Source organism: Misgurnus anguillicaudatus, chromosome 22 (genome assembly GCF_027580225.2).
Source record: "Misgurnus anguillicaudatus chromosome 22, ASM2758022v2, whole genome shotgun sequence".
NCBI lineage: Eukaryota > Metazoa > Chordata > Actinopteri > Cypriniformes > Cobitidae > Misgurnus > Misgurnus anguillicaudatus.
In genome coordinates this window covers 28,199,531-28,215,676 of record NC_073358.2, presented here as the reverse complement: position 1 = coordinate 28,215,676, position 16,146 = coordinate 28,199,531, and the positions used below count along the sequence as shown (strand labels likewise).

The window sequence follows — 16,146 nt, the reverse complement described above, 5'->3', positions numbered from 1 at the left end:
TAGGTGCTTTATTGAAATGATTGTATATCAAGCATTTAAATGTCTTTCCCCCATTCTGCCTTTCACCCCCAATCTAAGTCACATGACAGAGGTGAAGTGAGGAAACCTGCGGGGGGTGGGGGCGATCCACGCGAAATATTAATCAAATAAATGAAGCCGTCAGAAGCGATAGACTGTTAGATGAATGAGGAAAGAGAAAAGAGAGAGATGGGGATGTAGTAAAACAAACCGAATGAGTGTGCACAATAGGAACTTTACGATGAAGAATGATGCAAAAGATGTGAAGAATGGGTGTGATTTTGAACAGACCCATAATGAAGGTAGGAGAGATGATGAGGCAGGCAGTGTCCAATAATTCCCCAATAATCCTCTTGACACCAACACAAGCTGAGAGGAAAAGCTCATTTCTCAATACACATTTTCCTAAAGGGGTCAAATTTGGACAGGAATCCATCAAAAACAAATTTAGATTTATACAACACACCTTTGACCACATAAAGGGTAGTCTACTCATATCTATAGTTCATTTAAATTAACAATGTACTCCTGCACCCCATATCCTCAAATAAAACAGTCAGCATGTTAGAAGGAGAAAAGAGAAAGAGATAAATACATATAAAGAGAGAGAGTGAATACGGGAGAGGAGAGCAGGTCTGCTATGGAGGAAGGGGTGGCATGCTTACAGCATATGACAGAGAGAGAGAGAGAGAGAGAGAGAGAGAGAGAGAGAGAGAGAGAGAGAGAGAGAGAGAGAGAGAGAGAGAGAGAGAGAGAGAGAGAGAGAGAGAGAGAGAGGAGGAGGAGGAGCGGAGGGAAAGGTATCATCAGCAGCAACAGCAGTGCAGCACAAAGGCGAATGCAACGGAGGAAGGTGTAGAGAGGAAGAGAGTGAGAGAGCGAACGAAGACGTTTGCGGAGGATTGAGTCCTTTGCCGCAGACATGACCACAGGCTCATCGTTCAAGCGGATGTAACCTTGACGATTCTCGTCTGCTGCTGCACACTGGACCACACAGCGGTGTGTGTGTGTGAGGGTGCGCTCAGGCGTTGCTATGACATTCAGAGAGCTGCATCATCTGGTACAGCGTGTACATGTGTGTTCTGCGACCATTCGGCTCAACTAATGGGAAAAGAGAACCGCCAAGTGTGTAAGTGTGTGTGTGTGAAAGTGTGAGCATGCATTGTAGTCTATGTGTTAAGTAAAGGTAAAAAAGGTCAGATATGCAAGAGAAAGTAAAGCATTCTTAACCCTAAAAGAGAAAGATAGATAGGGAGAATAGGGCGAACGAGAAAATAAGGGCAGTGTGTGAGACCGAGAGAGAGAGAGAGATGCAGTATGGTTAAAGTCTCTGTGCCTCAGCATCATCAGATTTTCTGCTGCAGATGCTACAGTAGCTCATCTCCGCACTAGAGCGCTACCCTGACACACACACGCAGAAACGCACGCGGACGGACGCACACAGCTGCAGCTTTGGGGAGGAGCCAGAGACCCCGATCAAAGGTCAATAGAGGGACCCCGGGAGAGCTGCCGAGGGCAGAGGTTGTGATTCCTCCAGCTGAAGGTCAGAGGGAGCGTAAGAGCCATAAGCGAGGCATCATGGGCGAGTGGACTATATTGGAGAGGTTGCTGGAGGCTGCGGTGCAGCAGCACTCGACTATGATCGGCAGGTTAGAGCTACAGTGCAGCACACATATACACATACTGTACATACACACTTTACATGCGCATGTGTGCACACAAGTGTAAAAACCTATTTATTCGTCTGTTTTGGTTACATCAAATAATCCTATATAATATAAAGAACTTTGAGTGGACTTGATGTCATTAATATGGAATAAGTCCATGGATTTCACGGATAGGGACACATACAGTATTCCTCACACAGACATATATAACTCATAAACACATATGCACCTCACATGCATATATGTGCCTCGCCTACACATATACGCATCATTTACCTATATACATCACATATACACATATACAGCACATAAATGTTTCTCTTTGTCAGTGTGTATGTTTAATGTGCATTGAAATAAAACCTAAACAATTTAATTATAGTTAATTAGATTCCTTTCACAAAGTGTTTGGTAATTGATAGAAATGTGAGCATAAGCTTGAACTGAAGGCAACCCACACAACACTCTCCCTCTCTTTAATGCTGAGTTAACCGTCGGTGGTTACTGATCAATACTCTGCATGATGGGCTTTTAAGACTCAAAGAACTGCTTTTAATAAATATAACATAGCTTTTACTTAATGGTTGGTATAAAAAATATTGACAAACTCAGGGTATTAGGTTACTATCTCATCAACACACACAAACACCGGAGTGTGTGTCATCATGAAGTGTGTATGTTTGTGTGCGTCAGACTTGAGTAAGCATTACTCTCTGCTGTGCTCATTAACCTTAACTGCAGGTAGCCCCACATCAAGGGCACGTCCTTCTCTTCTTTGTGAGGTGTGTGTGTGTGTGGCACAGAGGGCATGCAGGAGTGCACACAGGGCACTTGGGTATATGAGGAATATGCATTTTTCTACAGAGAATGAGACAGAGAGAACACAAGCTGGATGATGGTTATATGGATATCAGGCTCTCAGACCTCATAAAAGGTTTTTCATCTAATGACCCTCAAACCTATTAAAGTAAATCGTTTTCACCTCAGTTGATTAGACATCAGTTGACCGCTTTAACCAGCAGTCAATCACTTCACTTGGATCGATCACTAAACGTCTCACTTACTCAGAAGCAGACATGGTTGTATTATTATCAGTGGCGGCTCGTGACTGCTCTTCCAAGGGGCGCAAATTCAAAATTTGTGTTGCAGGTGTTTTCAAAATATGTGTTTGTTGCTTCATGTTAAAGGAATAGTCTACTCATTTTCAATATTAAAATATGTTATTACCTTAACTAAGAATTGTTGATACATCCCTCTATCATCTGTGTGCGTGCACGTAAGCGCTGGAGCGCGCTGCGACACTTCGATAGCATTTAGCTTAGCCCCATTCATTCAATGCTACCATTTAGAGATAAAGTTAGAAGTGGCCAAACACATCAACGTTTTTCCTATTTAAGACGAGTAGTTATACGAGCAAGTTTGGTGGTACAAAATAAAACCTAGCGCTTTTCTAAGCGGATTTAAAAGAGGAACTATATTTTATGGCGTAATAGCACTTTTGGGAGTACTTCGACTCGCCTGAAAAGTCCGCTCCCCTTCTCACTCTCATAATGGGAGAGGGAGGGTGTTACTGCGCCGAGTCGAAGTACTTTCAAAAGTGCTATTACGCCATAAAATATAGTTCCTCTTTTAAATCCGCTTAGAAAAGCGCTACGTTTTATTTTGTACCACCAAACTTGCTCGTATAACTACTCGTCTTAAATAGGAAAAACGTTGATGTGTTTGGTCACTTCTAACTTTATCTCTAAATGGTACCATTGAATGAATGGGGCTAAGCTAAATGCTATCGAAGCGTCGCAGCGCGCTCCAGCGCTTACGTGCACGCACACAGATGATAGAGGGATGTATCAACAATTCTTAGTTAAGGTAATAACATATTTTAATATTGAAAATGAGTAGACTATTCCTTTAACCATGTGAATCACGTGTTTTGTCAAAATAAGTGCCTGCTGCACTCGCGTCAAAACCGTTTATGATAAAAGAGACGCTCACGTTCACAAAATACACTCCCTTAACAGTAAACTCTGATTACGCATGAGATTATGCGAGTATCTGCCAAACGCGAGCATCTCTTTTATCATAAACCCTTTAGACGCGTCTGCAGCAGGCACTTATTTTGACAAGACACGTGATGCACATAACCTGACGTGCCGAACACATATTTTGAAATGATCAAACACACATATGACGGGCTACATACATGTTGTGACGAACTTCGCATCGTGCGCCCTCAAAAAAAAGTCACCGGTCACCACTGCTTATTATTAGTAGTAGTATTATGGAGTTGTTTTAGGTTAACTAATTGTGTTACATAGATTGTCTTAATGGCAACCTTATTCCCTACCACGACCCATAAACCCTTACAGAAAACCTTTGCCGTTTTAGAATTGCATTTACTTTATTTATAAAAATGATTTTCAATTATGATGCACTTTGGATTGTTTTGAGCAGATTTAGATTATGTTTGGGGACAAATTTCCAACATCATTCCTTTAAATTTTGCTATTTCAACTGAAGATTTCCAGTTGAAAAATTGCGAACATTTCACACAGTTTAATTTTAGCTAAAGGCATATCATTGTGTTTTTATATAAAATACACTTAGATGTTTATAAAATATATTCACTGTACATAGTGAAAAGTTGGATCGGCAAAAAAAAAACTCCAATTGGTAACAACAAAAAGTTTTTGTAAAAAGTAAAAAAATTTGTTTTTTAGGTGTTACCAATTTAAGTATACCGTAAAACATTTCTGTAGAAATTACAGTTTTACTGGCAATAGCTGCCAGTAACTGTAGATTTTACATTTATGTTATTTACTGGCATCAGTTTGTTCAAAGTTAAATGAACATGAAACATTTTCAGTCTTTATCTTCTACAGTAAGTTACTGGCAACCAGCTGCATAATTACAGTTTTTTTACAGTTTGATCCAACTTTTCACATTTTTACAGTATACTGTAGATAATTATGTTTACTACAGGCTCTACTTCTAAAAAAAATTATTATACAGATGAAAAGTTTGGTTCCAAAACAAGATAACTTTCAAGATAATTTTTGTCAAAACATGTTTATTATTGTGTTATCATGTTTTTATTGTGCTAGCTGTATTTTTTAATTATGAAGGCTTAAATCAAAACAAACCAACTGCAGTTTGTTTGAATTAATTGGAATGCACAAGATTTAAAAACAAGATTTTAAAAAAATGTTAATCTCGTTTTGGAACCAAACTCTCTTCAGATATTTTTACTTCATTAGTGAAAGTTTATTTTTAGTTGAGAATTTTACACAAAGACTTGCTCACAAGTTTACCCCCTCACACAAAAATACATTTTTTACCTTCATTTTCAAAATCTGAAGCTCTATTGGAATTTCCACTACAGTGTTGTTTGTGTTTTTGAAAACACACGTTTGCTTATGTAGCCTGGGTGTCTCTGTATCTGTGTGAGATAATCAGCAGGTTCCTCTTTTCTGTTCCTTTGAGGTCTGATCAAGCACTCACGGCAACCAAATGAATAAATGAATGAATAAAACCGATGAATAAAGCATCTACTATCATTCATCAGCTGCTCCCTTGGAACACACAAACCGACAAACACACCGCACCTCAGAGAATTTCCCAGTCAGTTTCAGTTTCCATCTTTATTTGCATTAACACACACACCTTCTGTTCTCTTTCTTATGCTTAATTGTGTTTAGACTAATTTGTGAGCACTAATGTCTCTATGTCTACTCATTAAGCCTCGGGTGAATGGGACTCGCCTCCAAAAATCTTGTCCTGTGTATATAGCGTCAGCGCTCTCTTACCTAAATGATCTACAGTATAGGGAAAAGACAAGCAAGCATTTTGCTTAGCTGTATATTTGTGTGGGTGAAACCGATAGCTGTTTTGGTTTCAACTAGTCAATATTTTCTTCCTGCAGTAGTTTTGAGTGGTCACAACATTGTAATCTATACTCCTCCCAATTCAGTCTAGACAGAGCAGCCAGGAGAAATCATAATGTACACTCTTTGGGGCGGTTTCCCGGACAGGGATTAGACTAGTCCTAGACTAAAATATACATAAGAGCAAACTGAAAACTACTTGCACTGACATATCTTAAAATAAATGTAAGAATTTATTTAGCTTTATGTAAAAACAGTGGAGGTCTATGCTGCCCTACAAAGCCAAAGTGCAGTAACTACGCATCCGGTCAAAATTGAGTTAAGGGCTTTGTGAGATCTGTTGTCTCCTGGTTCAATTTTGTCCCATTTCAGAGAAACGTGTGTGCCAAAATTGCAGTAACATGTTTGACTGGCTGGTCAAACAAGGTGTTAAAAAGTGAAGAGCATTTTTCTCGGTTTCAGTGTTTGCGTAGTTACTGCACTTGGCCTTTTGTAGGGCAGAATGGTATGTCCCCATTTAGTTAGGCAGGTAAATGTGTAATGTAAGTATATGCTTGGGAAAGAAGGAATAACAAAAGCTGTGTCCCGTGACATACACTACTATGCACTTAAACTAGGCACTGCAGTATGTACTTACTGTCTAGTGCATGAGTCTCCAACCCTGTTCCTAGAGCCTCCAGGCTGGAGGGCATCTCTGCAGATTTCAGTTTTAAACCCAATCAAACACACCTGGACCTGCTAATTAAGTTGTTCAGGGCCAGAGCCCTTTAGTAATAGAGTTGCGTCAACTCCATTCACTCCAATGGAACAGTTTTTTTACAGTAATAGCGGATCATGGATTATTCATCCATGTGTAATTAGAGAGGCCATAAAACGTGATGGCGATACAAAGTGCATATTTATGCATAAAACATATGGGTGGAGTGTTTTGGCAATGTGATTTTGCAATAAATTTACACTGAAAAAAATTATTCATTCAATTTACTCAATTTTTTAAGGTAACAATTTATTTAAGCTACAGTTAAACAAAAAATTTGAATAATAATAATTAAAAAAAACGTTTAAATGTAGCTTAAAGGTATAGCAAAGGATTTTCTCGAATTTTAGAAAAGAACCGCCTTCTCCACTTTTTTAAAAATGCAATTGCGCAACACTCCTAATTGACAAATAGGAGGACCAATATTCTTGATGATCCACCCGGAAAAAGAAAATCCTACGCATTAGCTTTAAATAAATTGATTGCAACAACTTCTTAAAATAAAAATTAGTAAATTGAATGAATCATTTTTTTTCAGTGTATGTATTAATAACTTGTATAATAACATGCATTAATACGTTCATGGATTCATAATAATTTAAAGTAATGAAGATGGCATTTCCCATCAGATTTTCATATTAACAACAAAAAGAAAACGACACTGAGCCAGTTGTGTTATTATAACTTACAATAAATTAAACGTGCCTTATGAGTCTTTTAAAAAATCTTGTTCTTTATACATTCATAAATCAAACAGACACACAGTTAATTGTACATTATAATCATGCATAAACATTATAAGCTTACAGTGTGATGCATTTTAAAGCTTTAAAGTTGTTGGAAGCAGTGTAAAACATGTTAACAAGGCACAAACCAGCAGCTGACCATACTAATCTTACCATATGTGGATGTTATTTGTCAAAAAACATAGAGCTACATAAAAATACCTACACATATTGTTGTGATATATAAATTTTGTAAATCAATGCATTTCTTGAATATTTATTAAGAAAATTCAAAGCTCTTTGCCTCAATGTATTTCAATGGCTGAAGTCTTGCGGAGCTTTTTGGACATCCGTTGTCAGAACTCTCTTCCTGAAGGGCTCTGTTCAGGGCTGCCTAAAAGTTAGAGACAGGTGTGTTGGAGTAGGGTTGGAACTGAAATATGCCCTCCAGGAACAATGTTCATACACCCATCTAGTGTATATGTTTTACCTACACATCCTCATCCCATGGCGTCAATATTTGACGCACTTGACCATGCGTCAATATGTTACGCGGAGGGTATACCTTTCGCATCATTTTTTGACGAACTGGGGACTTCAATACTATTACGTCCGTTGCATTCTCTTTCCGATTTTCTTACCATTTTCGCGTCGGTTTAGGGTTAGATTACGCAAAATTAAACAGTGTACGCGAAATTAAACAGTTGTCACCTGGCGTTGGGGTTAGAGTTAGGTTTGGGTAGGGATGTCATTATGTAAATCTAACCCTAAACCGACGCGAAAATGGCAAGAAAATAGGAAAGAGAACGCAACGGACGCAACAGTATCCAAGTCCCCAGCTCGTCAAAAAAATGACGCGAAAGGCACACCCTCCGCGCAACACACCGACGCACGGTCAAGTGCGTCAAACACTGACGCCATGGGGGTTTTACTCACAAAAGTATCAACGGTTTCTTAGACGAGGGCGTCAAATGCATAACACAATCCGAGTCAATTTGCTTATCATTCTTTTGATGCCAGTGTTATCTGTTTTGCCCAACATAAGCTCAGACACTGTCAAACTGAAGCATATGGTCTTCGCAGGTGAACATTGTTCTTAAGCATCAGATAGGCCCACGTAAGCAAAACAGCGACTGTTGAGTGTGTGAAGTGTCCACACTTAATTTTTCGGCCGAATGAATGGACCATCAGGGTGCTTAATTTTTTAAGTGTACTTCATTTTTTTTTTTTTAAATGTGAACACATTGTTTATACTACAAATGACATAGAATAGAGGGTGGACCCAGAAATAGATATTTTTAAATATTTGTATGTCATTTTAGAAACAATAAATACACAGAAAGCTTGGCAGTCTTATTTCCAAATGTGAGCAGAATTGATGTATTGTACACCTTTCCAGCTGCACACACACAAACACACACATGCTCAATCCACTGTAAATTACACTGCAGTAAAATGGCAGGCTACATACTATAAGGTGTGATTCTGCCCTCACTGACGCAAAGAAACCCCCACACACTAAGATCAGGTAGCCTACTCTATAATGAGTCCTTTAGTGATTTCACTTCAAATATATGCTGTGAGTCTCACTATTTGCTCCCGGTCCTCTCTCTCTCTCCATCTGTTTCTCAGTATTTCTTGATTTGTCTTACTGCTGCTCTGCTCTTCCTCAGCCCATCTGTCTGTGTCCTCCTCCCTCCTTCTTTCCTTTTCTCTGTCTATCTCTGCCTTTCATCTTTCCCTTTATATCTTTCATGCGGTTCACCTTGATGTGTCTCTCTTCCTATAGTTTCTCATTACAACCTATTCATTCTACCTTTGTCTTATGTACATTCGTTCTTTCCTGCGCCCTTGCTTTGTCCACTTGTTCCCTCTCTCTCTTCTCTGCTTGTTCCTCTCTTTCCCAATATTCTATCAATCACCCCTCCCTCCCCTTTATCGTTCTCTCTCTCTTTTTTCTGGTACAGTGGAGAGTGCTGAGTGGTTCACTACGTGGTTGCTATAGTGACGGCAGCAGGGAGTGGGGGATGTGCTGCTAATTTAAAGTCCCACCAGGATCCTTAGCCATTGATACAAAGCTAAAGAGCTAACGTATTTACTTCATATTTTACACAAACTTATTATTATAGAAAGGTTACGCTGTCTGTCATTTAAAACTGAGAAACATTGTTTGCTGTTCAATTACAGTAAAGGGTCGTTGACTTTCATCGAGAATCGTAACTGTCCTACTTAGCACAGTGCAAATGTTCACCATATGTCCATTAATTCAGAAAAAACAATGCTAACTGTTAGCCTCCAAGCCATGGATTTACAGCAATGGCTGCAATCATTTTTTCAGCACTTTGCCTGCAGCTACGTTTGTTTCTGCCTTGAAGTTTTTATTTAGTAGTAGTATAGGCCTATTGAAGAGATTTTAAACATTTATTCAAGAAAAAAGTTCTAAGCCCTAAACAAAACCAACCAGATTACAAACATTCATTTAAAGCAAAAGTTGACAACCCTTCAAAAGTTTATTGTCACTTTAATGAAATGCTTCTCATGATCTTTAAAATCCTTTTGATCTGCAGGGATAAGCTTAAATTTTTTTTTAGAGAAAAATAAAATTGTGCTAACACATTTGTTTCTTTTCATTCAATTTTAAAAATGAAGAGAAAACCAATAAGATCCCCAAAACCATCTTAGGGTGATACCTCAAGATGCTGCTTGATAAAATGCCAACATTACATTTTTTTCAAATTCTATGATAATTCTATATCTATGATTTATTTTAGGTTTTCTTTTGTTACACCATAATTCCCAAAGTTACATTTGTGCCATTACATTTATTATTATTCTAAAATGCTGATAAGTAAGCGGTGAGGTACAAGAGGCTGTGCTGTATCGTGAATAAGTAACGGCTGAAGGGCGTTGTTAGGCACGACGCGAAGCGGAGTGCCTGTAACCCCTTCAGCCGTTACTTATTCACGATACAGCACTTGCCTCGAGTACCTTATTGCTTTTATAAAACGGTTACCACACAATATTAAAGTAAAAAATAATATTAGTGCAACTTTCATGAAGTTAAATCAATAAAAGCATTCCTTTCGCTAGAAAAAATAGTCCCTGACTGCGAACAACAACATGAAAGCTCAAATAAAAACAACAAACTGTTCTCAGACACTAGCCGTTTCTCAATACCAAGTACGCCAAGTTCGGACTTGTGTCCTTCCTAGTTCGGACTTGCAAGTTCAGACTCGGAAGAACCAACTTCTGACGCGAAATGCATTTTGGGAAACTTCGCTGTCATAAGTCCACACAAGTCTCCTCTGATGCATCCTCGATAAAATGGGCGGATCAAGAACACATCCGGGGATTTTATGTGAACTTGGGCTTGATGCGAACTTTGAATTGGAACAGTACTTGGGCCACGACTGATGACGTTTCACAAGTCCACAAGAACGCAAGTACAGACAAGAACGCATATTGAGAAACGGCTTTTGTCTCATTAACTGTTTATGTGTTGCTAAGGGTGTTGCTAAGGGCGCAGTGATATTAAATAGAACCGTTGGGTGAAGCGGTCATAGCAGTGTTTTATCGTGAATAAAGCACACCTATTGGCCAATCAGAATCAAGGATTGGAACTAACCGTTTTATAAAAATGTAATAAGGAATGACAAAGTTCATATTTAAGGTGTCATGAACTGCACTTTATTATAAACCAATCCTGTACATTTGTATAATGTTCTTTGAGCTCCATTTACAATCAGTGGAGGCTGTTGACTTCTTTTTCGAGGGCACACAAATGCAAAGCTCATCTCCACATGTATGTAGTCCATCATGGTCGTGACTCGTCATGTCAAAATAAGTATTTGCACATCATGTCAACCTATATGTATTACGCAACATTTGAAAAAACGTGCCTCCTGCAGACGCTTCGAAAGGGGTTTATGATAAAACAGACGCTCACGTTGGCCAGATACTCAATGTCATGCTTAAAGGAAAACACCACCGTTTTTCAATATTTTATTATGTTCTTACCTCAACTTAGACAAATAAATACCTATGCTTTTCAATGCGTGAACTTTTACTCTTTATACAGCGCATCGTGAATGTGTTAGCATTTAGCCTAGCTCCATTCATTCCTATGGCTCCAAACAGGGATGAATTTAGAGGCCACCAAACACTTCCATGTTTTCCCTATTTAAAGACTGTTAAATGAGTAGTTACACAAGTAAATATGGTGAAATAAAAACTTTTTTATATATAAAATAAAACTTTTCTTTGGAGCCATAGGAATGAATGGGGCTAGGCTAAATGCTAACACATTCAAGAAGCGCCGTACAAAGATTAAATGTGCATGCATTGATAAAGGGTATGTATGAGTTTGTCTAAGTTGAGGCGGGAACGTGGTAAAGTGTTGAAAAACTGTGGTGTTTTCCTTTAATCAGAGTTTAGTGTTAAGCTAAAGTATTTTGTTAACATGAGCGTTTCTTTTATCATAAACCGCATGTGCAGCGGGCACATATTTTGACATGACGAGCAACACACATGACACTCCGAACACATATTTTGTATTCGCGCCCCTTGGAAGGGAGGTCACTGGCTGCCACTGTGGTACTATCTAAAACATCTCTTCTCAGGATTATACAATGTACTGCATTTCAAATTTGGTTATTTAAAAATTACTTTTAATAAGCTAAAATATTAGATCTCACATTAGATCAGTCTTAAAATGTTAATTAATAATCATTAAAAATAAATGTATTAATTTCTAATAATGTACAATAACGACTTATTTAAAGTCTTTACTCTCTAAAAAATCCAGAAGGGGGAACTTGTGCTGGAGCTTCTCCATTGTGAACAGCAAGCCAAACCTGTTTGTCTTTATCACTCTCAAAGATGCCAACTGGTTAAATACATATGCACATTGCTGGACTGGACTGCAGTCTGTTGTGATCAGGCCAGGCTTCTTGGCACTATTATGTTTTGACTGCAGTACCCGTAGTTTTATTTTATGGTAAAAAATAATATTAAATTTCATAATAAAAATATATATATTTTAGAAAAATACTAGTATAACAACAAATAATTTATTCTTTACTTACCGTCATATAACTATGGGCTGGGGAAATAGTTTTTACAACCTTTGTACACATTTACATGGCTTAATGACATGGTGTTAAATAACACACTCTAAAAATGCTGGGTTATTTTCAACCCAGCGTAGGGTCAAAAAGAGACGAGCCCAGCCCGGGTTATAATTTAACCCCATGCTGGGTTGTTTCAACTCAAAATACTGGGTTATTTCTAACCAATTGTTGGATCAAATAATATTTTTTTTTTGAGTTAACGGTAACCCAGCTGATGGGCTCGGCCCTTTTTGACCCAAAATAACCCAGCATTTTTGTGTATCAACAAAGTAGCCTAATAAATAAAGCAATTATATGATTATAATTATATAATTATGTATAATATAAAATGCAAAAAAACAAATAGCTGATTTATGGACCTATCATATGACTTTAAATTAATAACATTCTAGCTCAAAGCTCAAACAATGGGTGCATGTGTATGCGTGTAAGCAATTGTATGTGCTCATGCATCAAGACCAGACTGCATTGGATGACGTCATGGCTGGCTCAGGAGCAAGGTTATTAATACCATGAGTGAAGGACATCCTCAGCACAAGTGTGTGTAGGTGCGTGTGAGGAAGATTTGTGTGTTCGGGCTACATCTGTAAGATAGATTGCTGAAGATGTGTGTGTGTGTGCAATAGAAAGGTGGAGATGTTTCGCTCTAAATGGCGCGCTCACGTGAGCACCAGCTATGCATGAATGGTACAAGGGATAATTTTCATTATATTACATAACATCATGAGTGTGTGGTACTTTCTGTGTGGTTGAAAAAAAATCCCATTTGTTCTTATCTGTTACAGACATCGGGTGTGTCTGAGTGTACGCTTGTGTCTATATTTATGTGTGTATGTGTCTGCCTGGTATGAATCCAGAACACCAATTCATTTTTCCACTGCGAACAGAGATGAGACTGGAAATAGCATACATAAGCACCCCAACACTTTCTTTATACTCTGATGGCCTTGATGCAGTAACTGCCCCAGATATCAATGTAAGGGACTATGTCCCTGCACACATTCACATATAAAGTATGAATGAATGTGAAGGCGTACTTGAATGGCCTACAAAGATATTTAAACAACAGCATAACATTAAAGTAGAAGCATGTAATTTGAGTCAGCCTGCATCGCCCAATGGAACTGCAAAAATAATTAAGTTTCCTAAACACGCCCCCCAGTCTGCGATTGGTCGAACAATCAGATTGTCTCATTCCAAATATAAGCTATTGGTTGTACAAGTGACGCTGTGTTTGTGTGTTAGTTGCAATGCTCAAAAAAGCACGTCGAGGTATTGATAGCAGGACAGAGTCACAGAATTTACACTTTTCTTGGAAATCATACTGTGAATGGCTTACTTATTATTATCTACGCAGCACATTGAACTGGAATAAAAGGTATTTTAACATCAAAATAATGACACACTTCAGCTTTAAATCAGTAGGAGTTACTTGGTAGAAGGCTGTTTTCCTATATAAATGACTATTTTCAGTTTTGCCATTTTGTGCGTGTATGTGACATTAGAGAAGCAATTTAACACTGTGCTGTTTTTTGTTGAACCCTAAACTAATCCCTTTTCTCTTGCTTTTTTGTCTCTTCCACTGCCTTTTCTTTCTTGCTTGCTTCTTTCTGTCTTTCCTATCCCTCAAAGGATCCTGCTGACAGTGGTGGTGATTTTCCGGATCCTGATTGTGGGTATAGTGGGAGAGAAGGTGTACGAAGATGAACAGATTATGTTTATTTGTAACACGCTGCAGCCGGGTTGCAACCAGGCCTGCTATGATAAAGCCTTCCCCATTTCCCATATCCGTTACTGGGTTTTCCAGATCATCTTGGTCTGCACCCCTAGCCTCTGTTTTATCACTTATTCTGTGCATCAGTCTGCCAAGTACAAAGATCGCACCTACACGCTTCTGCACGGCCCCTACATCGATCACGGACACGGAGTGAATCGAAAGATGCGAAACATCAACGGTATCCTAGTGCACCCGGAAGGCAAAGATGACCGCGATTGTCTGGATTTGAAAGATATTCCCAACATTCCCCAGGGGGTCACGTACTCCAAAAGTAACAAGATGCGTCAACAGGAGGGCATTTCCCGTTTCTACGTCATACAGGTGGTGTTCCGGAACGTTTTGGAAATCGGTTTTCTTGCTGGCCAGTACTTCTTGTACGGATTCAATGTTCCCGCCATGTTCGAATGCGACCGTTACCCCTGCGTAAAGGAGGTCGAATGCTACGTTTCACGTCCTACGGAGAAGACGGTTTTCCTCGTGTTCATGTTCGCGGTTAGCGGGATCTGCGTGGTGTTGAATTTGGCTGAGGTAAACCACCTGGGTTGGCGGAAGATTAAGGCAGCGATTCGTGGCGTCCAAGCTCGTAGAAAGTCCATTTGTGAGATCCGAAAAAAGGATGTGTCACACCTATCCTCCGTGCCCAACTTGGGCCGCACCCAATCTAGTGAATCAGCCTATGTCTGACAGCGAATAGGGGAGGGGCTTAGACGAGGTTGGGAGTGGCTGATGAGGCGACGGCCACGCCCTGTGCTGCATACTTGACACTCCTAATTTTATGCATAGCTCAGACTGGGTGAGCAAGGGGTAGGGTGTAAAGATAAAGAAAATGAGTAAAAGAATAACATTTTTGGAGAATAAAATTAATCTCTTTCAACCCAAGACTTTAATTATGACCGCTGTGGAACAAGAAGGAGGCTTGTACAAAAATGCATTGACACAACAGCCCCCTAAACATGTCTTCCAACAGTAAAGAGACATTTAAAAAATGAAATCACTTTGAGTTGCCTGTTGTCTAAAAAGATAGAAAGACAAAAAAAATGAGGGATTTGAGAGACAATAGAGGGAGATGCTCGGCAGACATTTGACAATTTATCTTATTAATACTGAGACATCCCTCACATTCTGAAGAGACAGAATAAGATGGTGAATGTACAAAAGAGAAAAGTTTAAAACTTTACCTCAGCACAGACTCCTCTACGCCTCTCCCCTATTTGCTTTCTTTCATTTCATCTCTCACTCTTCTTTCTCTGTCTCTTTCTGCATAGTTTTATAGATATACTGTAGGCATTACGTATAAAAGGCAAGGAGAAAACATGAAAATTGATCTTCTGATACCCACCCCCACGTTTAACGGATGGCCATGATGAGACTGACTTTATTGTCCGCACTGTTCAAATCTCCCATAATCCACTGCTTCATCAACTTCTGAAGCACTACTGTACATATCTAAGAATATCAATACTGCAATGTTCATGTATTTCACACGCTGAAGTGTAGCTTTTGCCATTATTTGAAAAAAAACATTGATTGCTAAAAAGAAAAAAACAAATATGTCATAATAATTGTGTTTTATTTGCATTTATTCTGTAATGGACAGAAAAAAATGTGATTTTGTACAATGGGCATTTCCTGACAAAGGCATGTTATAATGCATCATTAGAATGGCTAGATAGTGTTACGAGCTGTGTAGAAACGTTTCTTTTTGCACCCAGTTTTTTGGAGGTGTATTCTTCAGCATGCGGGCAGGAGATCTATAGCTCTATGGGAATGGCAGAGAGAGTCTATACTGATTAAGGCTCCATTGCAGCAATAATATAAATATATATAAATAATATAAATAAATATATGTCATAAAAATAAATGAATAAACTATTAAAGAAATTAAACAAAGTGGCAAGAATATTATTTCAATGTTTGTGCGTGAGTGTGTGTGTGTTATATTTGTACCAAAAGTCAGCAAAACATGACAAACTTGAACAAAACCTCCCTTTATATAAAAATATAGTAAAGTTTTTTACATTTGTAAAAATGCAGAAATTTAGGGTTAGAGTGTGGGTTAGGTTATAGTATTTATAGCTCGTGCGCATAAATACAAGTCTACGTCCCTGTATGTCCAAGTCTGTGTATGCGTGTAGATAGACAAGTGTGTGTGTGCGTGTGTGTGTGCGTGCGTGTAAGAGTGTAAGTGCTGGTCT

The 16,146-nt window shown here is 38.7% G+C and overlaps 1 protein-coding gene across 1 annotated transcript; it reads left to right on the top strand.

The window, feature by feature from the left end:
* Positions 1–789: 789 nt before the first annotated feature.
* On the top strand, positions 790–15,841 carry gjd1a (gap junction protein delta 1a). The gene is made up of 3 exons (XM_055199733.2): positions 790–1,147; positions 1,383–1,667; positions 13,807–15,841. The coding sequence occupies exons 2-3, from the start codon at positions 1,597–1,599 to the stop codon at positions 14,633–14,635; spliced, it is 900 nt and encodes a 299-aa protein (XP_055055708.1). The 5' UTR covers positions 790–1,147; positions 1,383–1,596; the 3' UTR covers positions 14,636–15,841.
* Positions 15,842–16,146: the final 305 nt, after the last annotated feature.

What these genes read in the sequence shown, in the direction of transcription:
- gjd1a (XM_055199733.2), top strand. Translation starts at nt 1,597, where the DNA reads ATGGGCGAGTGGACTATATTGGAGAGGTTGCTGGAGGCTGCGGTGCAG. An exon ending in CACTCGACTATGATCGGCAG is followed by an intron (nt 1,668 to 13,806) that starts GTTAGAGCTACA and finishes TATCCCTCAAAG; the next exon opens with GATCCTGCTGACAGTGGTGG.